Genomic DNA, 16970 nt, shown 5'->3' on the forward strand with positions numbered 1-16970 from the left:
TTGGAAACTTAAGGTGGTACTGTCTTAAGGTAATTATTTATGACGGGGCCTAAATCAAGAGCGGGAAGAAATAAAAGTGAAAGCAAAGATCAAAATCATTGACAACAAAAGGTAAGATATTTTGTTGGCTGCAAAAAAATAAAATATATTTTATCCCTCTGTCTGCCTTACTTATTCATCCGCAATGCTCGGAATTATTCCGCTTTTTTATTTTGAATTTTATTCAATATCTGAACCAACTTTTTTATGTTGCCTGTTTTTATAGGCAAAGAAGTTGAAAACTAAAAAACCAATGAGTGAATAAAAGTGTAAAATCCAAAATGCAAAAATGAGAAAAGGAGATAAGGTGTAGTCACTACCGCTTGGTTACAGCCTCAAACTCAGATGAGGGGGTTGTGTGGCCCCTTGCATGTTTTGAGCAATTAATTAGCTTGAAAATGACAGAAATTGATGAAAAAGCAACTCATCAGCCAGAAACCCAAGAGAGACATTTCAGGGCTTTAATTTGGTATTTCCCTCGTAGGTTTCGCCTTTTACAATTGCAAACGTAAAACAACAGAAGTTCTAATGATCAACTAAAGTAGCAATCAATACATTGCTTATTAAAGTATTGTTCAGTGTATGGAGGCACCTGATTTGAATGGGTGGGAATATTACTTTTTTGTTTCTAATAACAGAAACATGGCAGTCAATGCTATCTTTTATTAAACATTGGATTATTTTTCTCAATTGTGAGACAAACTGGTATAATATCCTTATAATCTACTACTTTTTGTTAGACATTCTGGATATCATGTATATCATTTATTTGTTTGACATACATTTGTTGAATTTCAACTTACTACATTGTAATGTTTTTCCACAGTATGGAGGAATTTTTAGATCAAGACAGTCGACTCAGTGAAAGCACTTGTCAAGATTCTGAGTTTGGTTTACAGTCAGAAGTCCAGGGTGGTGGAAATGATGATTCTCTGTTGTCATCAAGTGGTAGGGCTGTTTCTAAAAGAAGCACCAGAGGGAAGAGGAGGGCTGCGGATCAAGAGAAGAACCAGGGGGCTTCAAAAAGAGGAAAGAAGTAAATAATTGTTTGTTTGTTTTGAATTTAAGGCTGATTTAAATGAAGTTCAACATGATATCTTGGTGCAAAGGCCAGGGTTTTGTATCATATATTTAAAGATCTTGTAATTTATTTTCATCATTATTGTAAATTGCTATTGTATGTCTACTAATAAAATGCAACTCCAATCACAGAAAGCCTTGAAAGAATTTCCATTTAACATTGTGATATGCACTGAGCTGAGTATTCATATTTACTTTTAGTGATGTGAACACAACACAAAAGCTGCCATCACATGGATACCCTCTTGAGCATCCTTTTAATAAGGTATGTATACATAAGGTTTGTTCAATAGGGTTTTCTTTACAAAGACATAACTTACTTTTCATTAAAAGCACTCTTTTATGATGCTTAGCGACATTATGAGAACCCTTTTCTTAAAATTACCAAAACGGATTGTGCTAAACTAATATTTTTCTTTAACAAAAAGCAGGCTTCTTTTTGTTAACCTTGATCTTAAAACCGGTCAGACATTTAAAAAGCTCATCTTACATTCAAATTGCAGATTTTAATGCATTGGATAAACTTAGATTAGCAGCTTAGATGCTATCAGTTTAAAAAAAGTAAAAAAGCAAATAATTTATGTTTTTCACTTGTTTTTGATTGATTTGGTCTGCTTGTCTCTAAGAGAATTTATAAATGGATGCAAATCATACAACAAGCTTGCTGATCTTCTAGATCAATTTGAACTTAGAATATTGCAGAAATTAAGATTTTAAAGAGACCATTCATTACTATTTGCAGTAAATAAAGATCGCATAAACCAAAATATGACTTTAGGTCAAAAATGGCTCTTATTTAGACTGAAGAATTTAGACTCATTTTCACCTTTGAACTCCTTTGGTAATAATTTTCATGAGCAGTACTTAATTGGCAACCTAATCTGCCAACTGCTTGCATCCCTGATTGGCCTGTTTCGATCTACAACTGGGTACAAATTTTTCCTAGTTTTTATCTTAAATTGTTTGAATTTTTCAAAGCTATTTTTCAAAGCTGTAATGGTTTGGAAATCATTTGAAATTGTTCCTTTCTTGTGCAGGATGGTTATCGATACATATTGGCAGAAACGGATCCTCATGCTGAGCGCTCAAACTTTGAGTTGGATTCATGGGCTGGCAAGCCGATTCCTGGTGAAATCTACCGAGTGGCCTTGCCTCAAAGTGTTTATCTTGCGTTGCATGACCGAGGTGTGTCACAAGCTTTCTAGAACTCAACATTAATTTCTCATTTGATATATCTTCAGTTCTCGTTGATTTTTGTTAGCATTCACATGAAAGTTACAATTACTGTATAGAGACCACAGAAGTGATGCAACAAAGAGGATGAATATTCTCTAAGTTGTGGTCATAACATTGCAATTTCACGTTAGAGCATTTTGCAACACACAGCAATTTGCAGCAAACGTTCTGATGCCTACAATTGGCAGGAAACATTAGATACAATGATCCAAAACCTGTCTTACTCAGGCCTGAAAATGAAATATTGTAAAAATTCTAGGTAGAGCTACCTGACTGGAAGATGTTTTTAAGTTGAAACTCTATATTCCACATCTTGTCTGATCAATAGACAACTATTTCAATATTTTTTTTGGCCGGTAGGCGTTAATCATTGTTAGGGAATTGAATATCTCGCAAGCTTTGTTATTTGCATTCTCTTCTTCCCAGTGTTGCTCAGTACAAACTGTAATGCAAATTATATTCACAGCTTGCTCATGTTTGCAGTGACGTCTTTGTTATTTTCCAGCTCCACAACTCAAAATCTCAGACGATCGTCAGTATGTCACAGGAGAGAAGGGTTATGCGATGGTGAGAGCTACACATGGTGGGTCTAAACATCTATGTTTTATTATCAATTTTTATCAACCTTTTTAGCTAATACTATTCCAACTTCTTTTACTTTGGTAGAGGTCTTATCTCTCTTAGAATGTTTATTTAACCAAGACCGTAAATTCGTTATCTCTTCTCTTCACTGAATCGTCACTCTTGTCTTCAAATCCTTTGAAGCAGGTGCGAAGTACTATGAAAGGGCCCCTGCATAAGATCGTTGCGAATAGTCAAGAACGGCTAATTTTTATATGGCCAACTGTGATTAAGCTCTATGAAACCCCTAACTCTACACAACTTGTTCAAAGTTCAGCTATTATATCCGTTACTATTTGTTGAAAACTGGATATTTCGCCAGAGTTATCATCCAAGAAGGCTTTCTTTGCAAAAAGTGACTTTGCTATGTTATCGCTATATAGAGAAGCGTATGCTCGAGTCCAAAGTAGGTTGGCGGCACCTAATGCCCTTCTCTGAAGCGCATTTTTGTCTCAGAATCAATAACTCTTGTTCTTTGTAGAGAACCTAGGTTTCGCAGACGAATGTCAACATTATGAATGGGCGCTCCTGTCCTGCCTTCTTTAGAATTTTCAATGCAACAAGGGGTGGCTTTTTGGAAGCCTTTAAGAAAATATTCTTTACACCTGCTTTCCTTCAATCATAGTCTCCTCTTACCTGAGCGTTCAAACAATACCAATCATTTGAAAAGAATAATTTAAAGCGCACATATTTGCTTTCAAGGAACTGAGCACCATATGACAAACTGGTAAACAGTAATTTTCATTAGATTTTCTTTCTTGTCAGGTGTGGCAAAAGGGATTTGGTATTTCGAGGTAATAACGTTTGTTTTCTTTTCGTTGTGTTCTGCTTTTTTACGGTTCTGTTTCGTTTACATTGTGTTGTTATTCTTGATTTATGACCAATCTTGCTGCCAGCTTGAATTCATTTCGTTGGAGCATCTTCAGAGTTTGTGCTCTTGATTCAAACATGAGCCAGTCTACTCCACTTATTTTCTACAAAAATAGGAAAATGCACATAGATATTTTAAATGGGCCTATCCACGAAAATTTAGACAGATTGACTGGGTCTCATAAAAATGGCAGTATATAGTTGAATGATCAGCATCAAGTTTTATGTTTGTAACATCAATTTTTATTAAAACTTAAAGGCGTAGAAGTAGAGTAAAAAATTTTCCGACAGGTCGCTGCTTTTACCTTTAAATAAATACCCCCAAAGTTGTCATATTGGAGATTTACCAAGGTCACAATTTTAAAGCTATCTAAATGTGAACCCTTTTGGTTGTCTACATTTTGCGTAAAATTCCTCCAAAAAAATTTAGACAACAGTAAAAACTTTTTTGTTTTCACTACGTTTTTAATAAGGTTTCATCTATGATTGAAATTAAAATTTATGAAAATCTTTTGATCTCTTATTCGTATTCATGCTCTTTCACTCCTTTAATTTTCAACTGTGACAAGACTTTCATCAATGTTTTGCTTTTGCAGTGTTCAGTTGAGGAGATGCCCCCAGAATCAGCTTTGCGAGTCGGATGGTCTCAGATTTACGGTATGTTGAAGTGTATTTAAGACTATCACAAACATCATTCTGCCACAAACATCAAGCTTATTCCGGTTGTTGCTTATTGGAGGAAATGTTGCCAGTTCTTTATTCTTTTCTATTCTTTATTTTTCGGAGTCCATTCGTTTCTACTGGAAATGAATTTTGATCCTCTTGTAGCTGGGAAATGTCCGCTGTTTTGAGGTGTTTACTGTTTTGGTGTGTCCGTTATTTGAGGGGTTTTTCGTAGGCTGGTAGCTACCTCTACAAGGCTTTTTTAATAGAATTCAATACAAAGTTGCATTGACATATTTTTGCAAGATATATTTTTGCAATGCCTAAGCCCAGATGAGATAAATTGTGTCAAAATTATTTGTTTGTTGTTCGGAGATATGAGAAGGCTTCACTGTATTTTACAGGCAATTTACAGGCACCTCTTGGCTATGACAAATTTGGATACTCGTGGAGAAGTAAAAAGGGTACTAAGTTTCATCAGAGTCGTGGAAAACATTATTCGTATGTTTTCATTATTTCTACTAAAATATACCCAATTTTCAGCTTGAACTTTTGACCGTATAAAATTGTGTTGCTTTATATATACAACTTCAACGAGTTCTCCTCGCTCTTTTTATACCAGCTTATCTTTCAAGAGATCATCATAAAAACATTACATACGGTTTTTAACATTCCGTCAAGATTTCTGTCTTTCCTTTGATTGCGGCAATTCAAGAATCATGTACCTTTGTGTTTATCATTCCGGCATCAAGAGTAAAAATTAACTTATAAATTGTATACAGATTTCCGCAATTCAAATCTCATAAAAATGCATTGTTTCTTCCAAGTTATTTTCATTGATTTAAAGGTCTGGATACGAACAAGGTGACGTCATAGGCTGTCTTATCCGTTTACCTCAGAAAGAAGGCATCTGTAAGTTGGTTACAGAAGTTCTGTACCTTAGAATGAAAGGGCTGACAAAATCAGTTTCTCTATTATTGTAAGGCGCTTGGATGAAACTTACACAAATGAACTAATGCCATAGAGGTATGAATAAGTATAAACTGGTAGCACGAATTATAGAAAGAAGTTCTCAGTACCAATCTCCTGATATTCTTTTGGGTTTACATAGCCATTTAAGGAATAAACAGAGAAAAGCCTAAGAGCGAAGAGGATGTTTTTAAAGAGTTGCTTAAGTTTCTTTCCTTTAACGTGTTTTTTATTTAGATGTTTCATTACCGTTGTCCGTTGACGTCTAATCTCATTATTAAAAATACTTCAATTGAATGATATTTGTAACATAACTGTTTTCCGGAATGTCCTGCTAACCAAAATGATTTTGTTGCAGCTTCTCTTCTACCAGACACGTTTAAAGACAGGGTAAGAAACATTTCACTCTTAACCCATTCCCTCTCCTCTTTTAACCAGTTTCCTTGCTAATGAAATTCTCAGAATTTGCATCTAGATTGCTTGTCGTGCAGTTCTGTTTTGAAGTACATAAACAGCAAAATTCTACTTCTTTCTTCTCCAAATAAATTTGTTACATCTAGGGGAAATCTCATGATTCGTACTGTTATTGTATTCGATGTTTAATATCTATTGTGATCAATTTTTTGCAAATTCTGAAATGCAATTTTAATACGTTCTTTTAAAAACATGAAATCTCCTTTTGTGCTTGATTGTTTATTTTCACTGAATGAATAGCGATATAACAAAATTTTCTCGAATGTTGACTAGAACATTTTTATGCTAAAAACTTTATTCCAAACCAATTCCAAACTTGATGAATAAATATAGGTAGGTAAATGATAATTAAGCTACTAAATCAATATATATGTGGCTTATTCGTTTTATTCTTTTTGTTTATAATGCTTTTTGATAAACATGCATGTAAGAAACAGCAAAACTTTTAATTAAGAAAAACCTATTGCCTGAACTGGGAAAGTAAATATCGAAAATGCTGAATAAACGGTTAGCAAAACAGTTTACTTCCGAAGAAGGTTTTCATTTTGCGGAAAATGTCTTGCCAAATTTCATTTATTTTCTGCACATTTGGTATTTTATGAAGCGAAAGTGAAGGCTTGTTTGTTTACTTTTTTAAATCTCTTCATAAGAAATCATCTCTCGTTAATTTCCTGTTTGCCACAATAAATTTTGTTAGTATATCAATATTTCTCGTGAACTATTCAAGAAGATGAAAAATTTGATTAATTTTTATTTCTTGATAAAATTTGCTTCTAAAGAACCCGAACCTCGTTTTTTTGGCAGGCACTGATTAAATTTAAAAACCATTTGTATTATGAAGATAAAGATATGGTTGAAAAAGCCGAAAAGGTTTGACTGTTTTTTATCTTATTTCTTGATCTTTGCTATCTCAAAAGCATGTGCAGATAACAAGCGTTTAATATTAAAGAAATGTTATTTCATTGAAATACCGTGTTATTAAAATTCCTTTTTGATAAGTAAAATTTTGATAAGCATATTTTTTAGTCTTTTCTCGAGATTGGAAAAAGGTTAAACATTTGATATGATTTCTAGTTTAGCTCCTTAGCCTGGGCAGCGAATTTAATCCCGCCAATTTCATAAGAAGAAGGAAGGATATCCAACTTCAATGAACTTCGCTGTGCCAATTAACAGAATCAATATTTAAAAACATATGCCAAGAATTACTCATAAATCTCGATTGATAATCCATATATTGATTTATACATATATTGAATAAAAAACCCTTAAGTGGTATCAATTCCAATCTTGTGAATATTTTATTCATATTTTTGTACGATATTTCGAAAAGTGTTCATCGCCCTTCCCCCCCTAGCCAAAACTTTTCTCAAAAAGCAGTAAAACAAAGCATCCTCTGAATGTGGTACTCCAATTTATTTTGTTAATTTTTCTTGTGCTTTTAGACAGTGGCACTGTTTTTCCTATGCTCTTTTTATCCACATATTGCTCATAAGTAGATTTGAAACCAATTATCATCGCTAAATGAGAAGAAGCAATAAAGAGCTAAGCAGACTGTTGAGCAAGTTGTTAGTTTTGTTGTCAGCTTATGTCAGAATGATAATGGTACTGATTGGAGCAAGTCTGCCAGTAGACTCATATTCAATAAGACAGGGGCATACATTTAGAATGTGTTACAAAACAAAGCAATGTGCCGAAAACTTTTTGCAGAAAAACCTCTTGCATACAGCTAAGGCTGTATTCTTTGAGCAGCCAACAATTGATGTGATTTTTTGTAAACTTTTCCTCTTGTTATTCAAGTGGTCCTTTTCCAAGCCATTCATAATCTCCAAATATTTTTTTCAAGTTGTTTCTTTTTTTCATAAAATCCAAATACAGTCCCATATTTGTGTCTCAAGGCCTAAACAACGTTGATGGTTGATATTTTTTGAATTTTTTGGTGTATCTGAAAGGCTTCAAAATGAAATTTATATCTTTTGAGAATTTCGTGGAAAAATTTGCCTCTGTTATTCAGTGAAAAAAGATTTTTTAAAAGTTTTTCAAAAATTAATGCATAGAAAATCTTTGAAATTTCGAAGGTGTCCTAATATTTTTTGACTGTTAGTGTATAAATGCTTGTAGATTTTTTAATTCACTGGAGCAAGGCTAAATGTTTAACAACCAATAGAAAAGTATTTGATTAAAATCAAATCAATGATGGATTTTCTTTTCCATTAATATTTATAAAAATTTCTCTTGCAATTCATGTTTCTTTCTTCTCATAGAGTTTAAAAGAATTGGAGGGAAGTGAGGTTAGTTGTTTTAAATTAAATAGATTTAATAAGCATTGTTGATCCTGTTTAAAGGGCAGTGATTTAGTTGCTTTGTGGCATTTTCTGATTGGTGGAACATTTGTTTTTCATTTGCAAGATACTGTATTTCAACATGTATAAGACACATTCTTGTATAAAATGCACACTTAAATTGATGTTAGAATTTAAAGAAAATAGATGTTACCAGATCTTACCTTGTATGATATATCCCTTTTTCTAAGTACTTTTAAAGAATAAATAATAAACTCAAGATACTAAAGAAGTTGAGGTGTACTCTATGGCAGAAAATTTGTTCAAAATCAACATATGTACAATTAATGACCATGAATTCTCAAAAGTTTCAAAGTCTGTGAATTTATTTTTATTTTTATGTATCACTAGAAAAGGTCCTTTCAGGCTTTTTCAGATAGCAACAACTGTTGCCCATCAGTCCCCGCATAATTCCAGAAACATCAGTCTTGCCTCTATTAGTATACTTTCCCTTTGGACACCCCCGGAAACATCAGGCTTGATTTAATCACCTTCAAACATTTGCTTCATTAATGCCATTTTTCCCAGCTTCTCAATTTCCATGTTACCTTTGGAATTTTAGCAAAAGTGACACCTTTGGCTAAATTATTTCCCTGCTCAATTGACTTTTGGCTTAGTGGTTGTCTTTGTTTTATTCTGTTGCATTGCTAGATTTCTAGCTTTTGTGTACCCCCCCCCCCCCCTTCCCCATGCAAATGACAAGAACATTTCCTATAAATGTGCAGTTATTCAGATTAAGGGACTAGCTGCTTTAAGCTCATAATATTTCTCTATCAAATAACACTATGCTTAAAAGGAAATAATGGGAAATCAATGTTACCATATATAAGACGCTCCTCAAGCCCCTACATTATTCAGTAAACAATGCTTGGCTCCTTCTTACCCTGGGGTCCAATATGCCTAATCTAATATGCCTAATGCCAAAAAATTCGTATTCTAAATTGAGACATTTAATTAATAGCAGATGCAGGGGCAATCACCCCTTGTCCTCCCTCTTGGTGAGCATACAGAGAACAGTCTCTCTTTGTTTTTTCTGAGTTTTTCTTCCTCAGTATATGAAATGGCCCTTATTGGCCTCTTCGGGGAATGTCAACATAAGTGCAAGTTATCACTTGCCTCAAGCAGGCAAGCCTGACTTCAAGTTGCAATTATTGTTTTATTGTAATGATATGCATTTTGTAGTGATATTATGTTTGCAATCTAAATTTCAAAAGCCTTTTGTGCCACACTTAGGTGACAGTTGTCTTTAGAAATTGACTGTGCTTTGTGTTTTCATGCAGTATGATACAAGGGCAGTTTTGGAATTTTAGTTGCAAAGCATGCCAGATGCACAAGAGATTTTAATTTCCCTTCATTGTATCCTCATAAGATCTTGTGTATTTTTTAGATTGAATTCTTCAAGAATGGCAAATCTCAGGTATGTTCTCGAAAGTGCAAGATACAGTATACTCTCGTAAAGTGGGAGCCCGGATAAGTTGTAGGCCCGCTATGTAGTACAGATTTTCCCAGTCCCCTGGACTTTCTTACCCTTTTCAAGCATTCGAGAAAGTAGGACGCCAGCTTACTGTTTCTTGGTCATTTGAGTGTCCCACTTAACAAGAGTATACTGTAGTAATTCATGAAAGTGCACAGAATGTTAAATATTTCACTTTACTGCCATGGCATGGGGCTATATTTTGAAACTTGCTTCAAAAAGCCAATTTTATTGCTTAAAATTTTTAAAATTGTTGATTTTATTGATCTGATATACTCTTTTATCTTTGCAGGGAAAAGCTTTCCAGAATGTATTTTGTGGTGCCTACTATCCAGCAATATCACTGTATAAAAATGCCATGGTTTGTTCACTAATTTTTTTCATACCAAATGACTCTTTAAGCATCTTGCCTCTGTAAAGGTAACAGAGGTATCTTTTAAGTTAGGAATGGAAATACTACTGTACGCTGTTCTCTCTTTTCAGATGCATGGCAAATCAACCAATAACTTGATATGGATTTTTTGTGATGTTTCTTGGTTTCGCTGTTCTCAAGATGCAAAAAGGCTTGTGTAGCACTCTGGGCCACATTTAGAATTTTGGAGCCCTGGGCACAGAATAAAATGGAACCCCTTTTGTGTTTGTCTGTACCTTTATTTGATAATAGCCACGTTTGTAGATGGGCCCGAGATAAAACGAGAGACAGTTCATTCTTGCAAATAGCCTACAAGATTTTGATCAAAGATTATTCTGTATTTGTCAAAAAATTAGATTGTGGTCATGTGTCATGAATCCTTTCAAAAAATCTGACAATGCCAGAGAAAGGGGGGCCCCTCTAACACTAGGGGTCATGGGCATTGAACCTAGTGTGCCCTGTGTTTAATGCAGCACTGGTAGTAATGTAGCTGTAAATGTGTAGCTTTTGTTCTTGTGAACACCACATACCCCCTTGTTTAGTGTATTTTGTTAATTGTACAGGACTCACTAAGAACTTGCTTCTTAACATAATAAGGTGATTTCTATAGCAATTAAGGAAAGTGTTTTGAAGGAAACCTCTTAATGGGAGAGTTTTCCATGTGAGCTATTTCAGATAAATGATGATGCTGAAGAAAATGAAAAAAGGGAGACCATGTATCCTGACATGTTTGGAAATAACAGTAATTTTTATAATGACTTTTTTCAAAACACTGCCATTTATTTGGTTCAATATTATCAAACAAAAGAGGTATTCTCTATGAATAATAATTATACTATATTTTTTGTTACTCAAAATTATTTCTCAATTTTAGCATAAAAATTAGTTTCTATTTCCTGTCCAACAAAAATGGAAAAAATTGTTATCCCTTATCTGATGTCAAGTCATATTTTTGTTGCTATAGGTGTCCTGTAATTTTGGACCAGATTTTCAGTACCCACCAGATGACTGTGAATATAAAGCGGTATGGTGTTTTTTATTGTGCTTAAAAAGTTAGGCATTAGCCAAAATAATCAATTATGATCATGATTATCATCATGGGGGATTTAGGACTTTGACATAGGGGGGGGGGGGGCAACAGTTTTTTACCAACATATAGAAATGCACAAAAATAATGTACCAAAGTAAAAGACAAATATGCAGGGTTAAGAGGCAACATGCGCACATTTTCAAACTAAATAGGATCTGCAAACATTTTGGTTTGGTGACCCTCTAGAGTAGTGGGGGCCCAGGCCCCCTGCCCCCTCTTGCTACCTCTGTGATTATCATAATCAAAAGTTGTAGATTGGGCATGGAGATAACCCAGGCTCCAGAGCAAATAATGCGTGTATACCCAATATAGATTTCACAATATGACAATTAACACCATTTACTGAATTACAGACCCCAGAATGGGCACGCGTCTTGCGGCACCTTCCCTGGCTTCCCCCCCCCTCTGTTGGTGGTGCTGGAGTTAAAATTCTATTATCAGTTCAATATTTACCTTTTCCAATTAATGTTATGATTATCTATCTTCAATGAATGCTGTTCATTGTAACAATCATAAATTTTTTCTGATTTCTCATTTCATTCCAGATGTCTGACCGAGTGTTCGAAATGGAAGTTGAACAAGCTCTTGCTGATGTTTTGTACCTCACTGCCTTTGAAGTAGATAAGCAGGACGATTTCTCTCAAACAAACAATGCAAAAAAGAAAACCTAAAAAAGTTGTTTCTAAATAAACAGCTATGTAAATATTTTGTAGAAATTCATTTTGATGTAAGCGCGGTCTATAAATTGTCAATATCTGATAAATCTAGGTTTGATTTTTTGTAAGATCCTCAGTGACACTCACATCCTGCACGAAATGGTTTGCTATTTGAATTTAGATAGCACTCCAAGTGCCCTGTCAATAATGGGGTAATGTGCTTTAATGTGAGACTGAAAAATCAACAAAATATTCTGTCCATCAGAATTTTGAAACTTGTTGCTTCCTATTTTTAGTCTCTTCAACCCAACCTTAGTTTATAACTTTTACTTTCTCAACTTTCTAGCAAAGGTGTTGTTGCAAAACATAACCTTTTTAAATGAAATGAATTTTTTGTGAATTTCAATGTCATGGAAATTTCAATCCTCAAATTTCATTCAAAAAACATTATTATTAGTGTGCACAACAAAGACCTCTTCTGTTGGCTTTTGTTTCTGTTCTTCCCTTCAAAGTAGCTATATATGCAGCTAAGACGCAAGCAACGGGACCTGGATATAATTGTATAATATTTTTGGTAAGACAAGTTTTCTTTAATTTTCTCTAAAACACATGAAACAAATTGATTGTGGGTTGTTGATATTGGCATACATGCAAAAGAACTTATTTGTTTATCTAAAAATAATAATAATAATCTACATCCTACAATTTATAGTGAACAGTGATGTTGGTTATACCTGACTTAAATATGGTATGTTTTCAAATTGAGAAATGAATGCTTCTTCTGGTGACAGTATCTTACTAAATAGAGTAATTGGAGTTTTGCCTCTTTAGCCTCCCAAGTGATTTTAGACCTCAAATATCCAGTAAGCATGCACAAATACTTCAATCTCTTTTTAAACAAAGGTGTCCCTTTTGTTGGCAAAATATTTCTTTAAATCTCTGTAACTTCCTTGACTTCAAGTTGTAAATGTTTGAGCTGAATCTTTTTGCCACAAGTATTTGAAATAACAGTCTATATACATTCCTTAAAAATTATCATAGGAACAACTTGGGTTGTTACTTAATGAGCATTTTCTATTCAACAAGATTCTATCCACAGGTAACATGTAAAAAACAGGAAGAAACAATTTTTGTATGTATGCTTTAATATTTTGTATGTATGTTTTCTGTGTAATTTTGCCTTTAAAGATTGCCTGGCTTTTGTAGAGATGACAAAATTAATTGAACATTTGAACAACAGTCAAGAGTTTTATTAATAATATTCATAAACATTTTATCAATATTACATTTTTGTATAATTTTAGATCTGATAACTTAAAGAAGCATAGCAATAGTCAATGAATATTGACAATTGCTCTGAAAGCAGTCGTTTTGATGGAAATGTCAACAAATCAACCATAATTAACAATATGGTCATTTATATAATTATACCAATATTTCACTTGAACCAAATCAACACTCGAGTTTGATTCCTATGGAGGCATTTATTGTTGATGAAATCAGACATGCTAGAACCGAGGGCTGCAGGGACTATATCACTTTTCTCCTAAACAATGATATTCAGTTAGTGGCATCAAAGATGACAGGAAAGAACTACTATAATAGGCACGCAGGAGCTAGGGGGCTGGCTGGGCTGTAGCCCCCCACTTTTTTGCTAAAGTACGATATCAAAGTTATGGCATCAAATATAATGGTGACAGACTATGAAAGAAGCCCCCCACTTATCTAGAGCCCCCTCCCACTTTTCTAGAGCCCTTTTCTCTTATATGTGCTCCAATGTCCCTGAAAATGGGTGGTAAAACAAAGTAGCTATCCAATTTTCTTTTAGCAATGTTATGAACTGTTGTGAATTCTTATATTTCAGGGTAAGATGGTATATTTTCCAAATAGGAATCTAAATTCACAACCCAAAAAGGTTTGTACAACAACCTCTTCAAATACTTTAATTTAACTTATTCTGAAGTTGCATATTTCAGGGAGTTGGGCCATGTTAGCCAAGTTTTGCAGGGGTAAGCAAAGTTTCACTGGCCATTTAAATGATTAAATGTTAAAACTCTTGTTGTATGACTTGTGGTTCTTGCTCTTGTTCCCATTCATGAAATTTGTATATAAGGTTATTTATTTCATATTTCAAGCGGAATTTAGCACTCTTTTTCATTGCTTTAAGTTCACTGGCAACCATCATCCCAAAGATATCATCTGCATCTTTGTTTGGTCCTATTGATGCTGATGATGTTGCAGTGGAAAATGACGATGATGCTGAGGTTATTGGCATTTCTTCCAGTGTGTTGCTCATTGTTAGCACACTGGCTGGCTCACTTTCACAAGTTGTCGCTTGAGGCATTTTGTCATCTGAGACCCTCTTTTTCTTTATTGGTACACTTGAAATCATTACCTTGTGGCTAGATGTGGCTGTTATGGGAATTGGTTTGCTATAAACACCTGGCTGTTTAGGATTAATGACTATGATTCCAGGGTCACAATCTTCATTAAGATTGACCCCATCATGGCTGTCATCTCCTGTGCCAGTTACCTCGTTGGCACTTGTGTCATTTTCTTCTTTCTGGTGCAAATGATCAGTTTTGAATTTTTTCCTCATTGCAGATCTTTTCTTATTGGGTTTCCTTAACCTTAAATGAGCATTAAGCCAGTTAAGAAAATCATATTGTTTCAAGTCTTTTTCTGCAGCCTCAACAAGTGGTGTTCCTTCTCCTAAAGCCCATGCATATTTGAAAGCCATTTTCTTCTTGCTGTATCTTTTCTTCAGGTTTTCATATCTTTTTGCCCCTTCCCCTAATACAGAAAAATTTGAAAAGTTTTTACATAGCCCCAGAAAGGGCCTTTGGTTTTATAATCACCCTCATCTCAAGACAGTTAGGTTGGAAAATAAAATAGTAGCTATCCTAATGGGGAGGCTTAGCAGCATTAAGCATTCTTAGAGAGAGCATCAAGTGGCATTTAAATAAAATTATGTCTCATATAGATTAGGTGATGAAAGTGGTAGAACTGCAAAATTCCTATACCAGATGGTTCTTTCCAGAGCATGGGAGGTGCTGGGTTACCCTGCCCCCTTTACAGTATAATCCGGTTATAATGTACTTTAAGGGACCAGCATATTAAGTATGTTATATCCAAAGAACGTTGTAACAGGGGTAAGTAAAAATTGATTAAAACCATGCACCCCTTTTGCTGGGACCAAGCACACCAATACATTATATCTGAAAGTACGTAATAAGCCAGTACGTTATAACAGGATTCTACTGTATAAATATTGTGATGTTTTTGACATAAAGTAAATGAGCAATATAACTTTATCCAGGGGCGCCTACACAGGGGGGCTGGAGGGGCAGCTGCCCCTCCTCAGGCACCGCAAAGCAAGCAGTTTCTAAAAAGGGCGTATTCCGGCGTTCTAGAGGGCATTGCCTCAAAAAATTTCGGTCACACCCCTCCACTTTTAGAGTAGTACGCAGTCCCTGCCCCTCCTGCCCTCTTTGAAGAGGGGCAGAGAGGGGCTTGAAGTGCCCTGACATATAAAAATATACTATAGAATCTTATCGATAAACAATGACTTCTTTGACCACTCTTGTTATGTTAATATCTATTAGAAAATATTAGAAAGATGTTAACAGCAGCACAAAAAGGATAAAAAGTTTGTATGTGACAAGGCTAACCACAAGAGAGAGAGCGCGGCAAAGATAATAGATGATAAACAAACGACGTGTTCCCTCAGAAGTACTCCAGGAACCTAAGGAGCATAAATCGTTATAAAAACTTTAATCAAAATTTTCCAACCAGCCCATTTATAACAGCCATGATTTTTTATAAAACCAAATATTATGAATAGTGACAAGGTCATTTGATACCCATTCTTATGTATGGATAATTTTGTCAACATTTTCTCTATGTTCATAATCTTTGATGGCAAAAAACCCAGCTGTATGGGTGGCAATGTATTCAAGTTAATATTTTATTATGTTACCCCAATCTCGCCCCCTCCCACCAAGGAATACTCGATTATGTTAATAGAAAAATCCCACGATTTGCCCTCGGCATCAAAATTGCCCCTCCTGCCCTAACCTTGTGCAGGCATCCCTGACTTTATCGAAGAAACTATGTGACCAGCCTGAAACAATATAAGAAAATTTACCCTGGTGCTGCTAAATAAGCCCCACCTTCGAATAAGCCTCCCCCTCAAATAAGCCCCTACCTGGAAATATTTTTTTTGCGGAATAAGCCCTTTTTATTCGAGGACTTGCGGTCTTGATAGTTTTTGGTCCGCGTTTAATATGGGATGGGGAGTGCGCCTTTACCTTGAGGGATTGTTTCCGTCCGTGAGTTTATCTGTGTACAAGTCCTTTCTTTAAAGAATCTCCCAAAGTTTATAAGTCCATTGAACTATGCGTTAGAATAAAATCTTCGATGTCTAAAATATCTGTACCACTAACTATTGTGATTCTTTTTAGTGAAGTATTTGTATGGATCGATAAAGGCGAATTTCCATTGAACTATACTCACCTTCGGGTAGGCCAAGCACATTTTCGATCTCTTTCCATGCGTTTGAGATACTTTCAATGTCTTTGTAACTTGCAATCGTCTTGTCATATAAGCAAGGATACTTTTTGACTTCATTACCTAAGTTTTCTTCTTCTTCGAGTGTTACATTTCTTTTCCCCATTCTGCGACTAGGAAAACAGTGTGTTTAAAAATTGTCACAATTTCTACCAGCGATCTCAATAACTGTGATTCACATTCGATTATAGGTTATTTTGCTTGAAAAGTGTCCTTATATTCTTTAATGTTCACTTGAAGCTCTTTGCACAGTTGCTTGTGTAAAGGACAAGCGACGAATATGGCGGCGATTAAGGCGATGATTGCAACGTCGTGAGATAAAGCGGTGAACAAAGCCACAAGGTGACAATCACGAGATTACAAATTTATGTAAAAACCGGACCAAGAACCTCCCAGGAGCGCAGTACTCTCATTATTGGAACAACATCTTTTTCGATGATAATGAACTCCTGCTGTCATGATCAACATCATCACCATC

At 34.9% G+C, this 16970-nt stretch overlaps 2 protein-coding genes across 4 annotated transcripts; one reads left to right on the plus strand and one right to left on the minus strand.

Annotated features, from left to right (window-relative positions):
* Positions 1-6: 6 nt before the first annotated feature.
* Positions 7-14574, plus strand: LOC135696708 (set1/Ash2 histone methyltransferase complex subunit ASH2). Of its 3 annotated transcripts, XR_016144849.1 has the most exons (18): positions 49-111; positions 524-644; positions 866-1075; positions 1321-1384; positions 2157-2304; positions 2861-2938; positions 3742-3770; positions 4443-4503; positions 4914-5010; positions 5357-5421; positions 5837-5868; positions 6757-6822; positions 8214-8240; positions 9679-9708; positions 10058-10126; positions 11142-11201; positions 11813-12497; positions 13023-14574. XR_016144849.1 is itself a non-coding variant. In XM_065216190.2 (17 exons), exons 2-17 carry the CDS (start codon positions 622-624, stop codon positions 11936-11938), a joined length of 1185 nt encoding a protein of 394 aa, XP_065072262.2. In that variant the 5' UTR covers positions 49-111; positions 524-621; the 3' UTR covers positions 11939-14574. The 3 variants fall into 3 exon arrangements, 2 of the variants coding, with proteins under 2 accessions (XP_065072264.2, XP_065072262.2); XM_065216190.2 differs by having other exon boundaries at positions 11813-14574; XM_065216192.2 differs by lacking the exon at positions 524-644 and having other exon boundaries at positions 7-111; positions 11813-14574.
* LOC135696710 (uncharacterized) lies at positions 13971-16932 on the minus strand. The gene is made up of 2 exons (XM_065216194.2): positions 16439-16932; positions 13971-14716 (listed from the first exon to the last, which is right to left on the minus strand). Exons 1-2 carry the CDS (start codon positions 16596-16598, stop codon positions 13971-13973), a joined length of 906 nt encoding a protein of 301 aa, XP_065072266.1. The 5' UTR covers positions 16599-16932.
* Positions 16933-16970: the final 38 nt, after the last annotated feature.

The sequence above is a fragment of the Rhopilema esculentum genome, chromosome 18, assembly GCF_057945365.1.
Source record: "Rhopilema esculentum isolate cy_ngs chromosome 18, ASM5794536v1, whole genome shotgun sequence".
Taxonomy (NCBI): Eukaryota; Metazoa; Cnidaria; class Scyphozoa; order Rhizostomeae; family Rhizostomatidae; genus Rhopilema; species Rhopilema esculentum.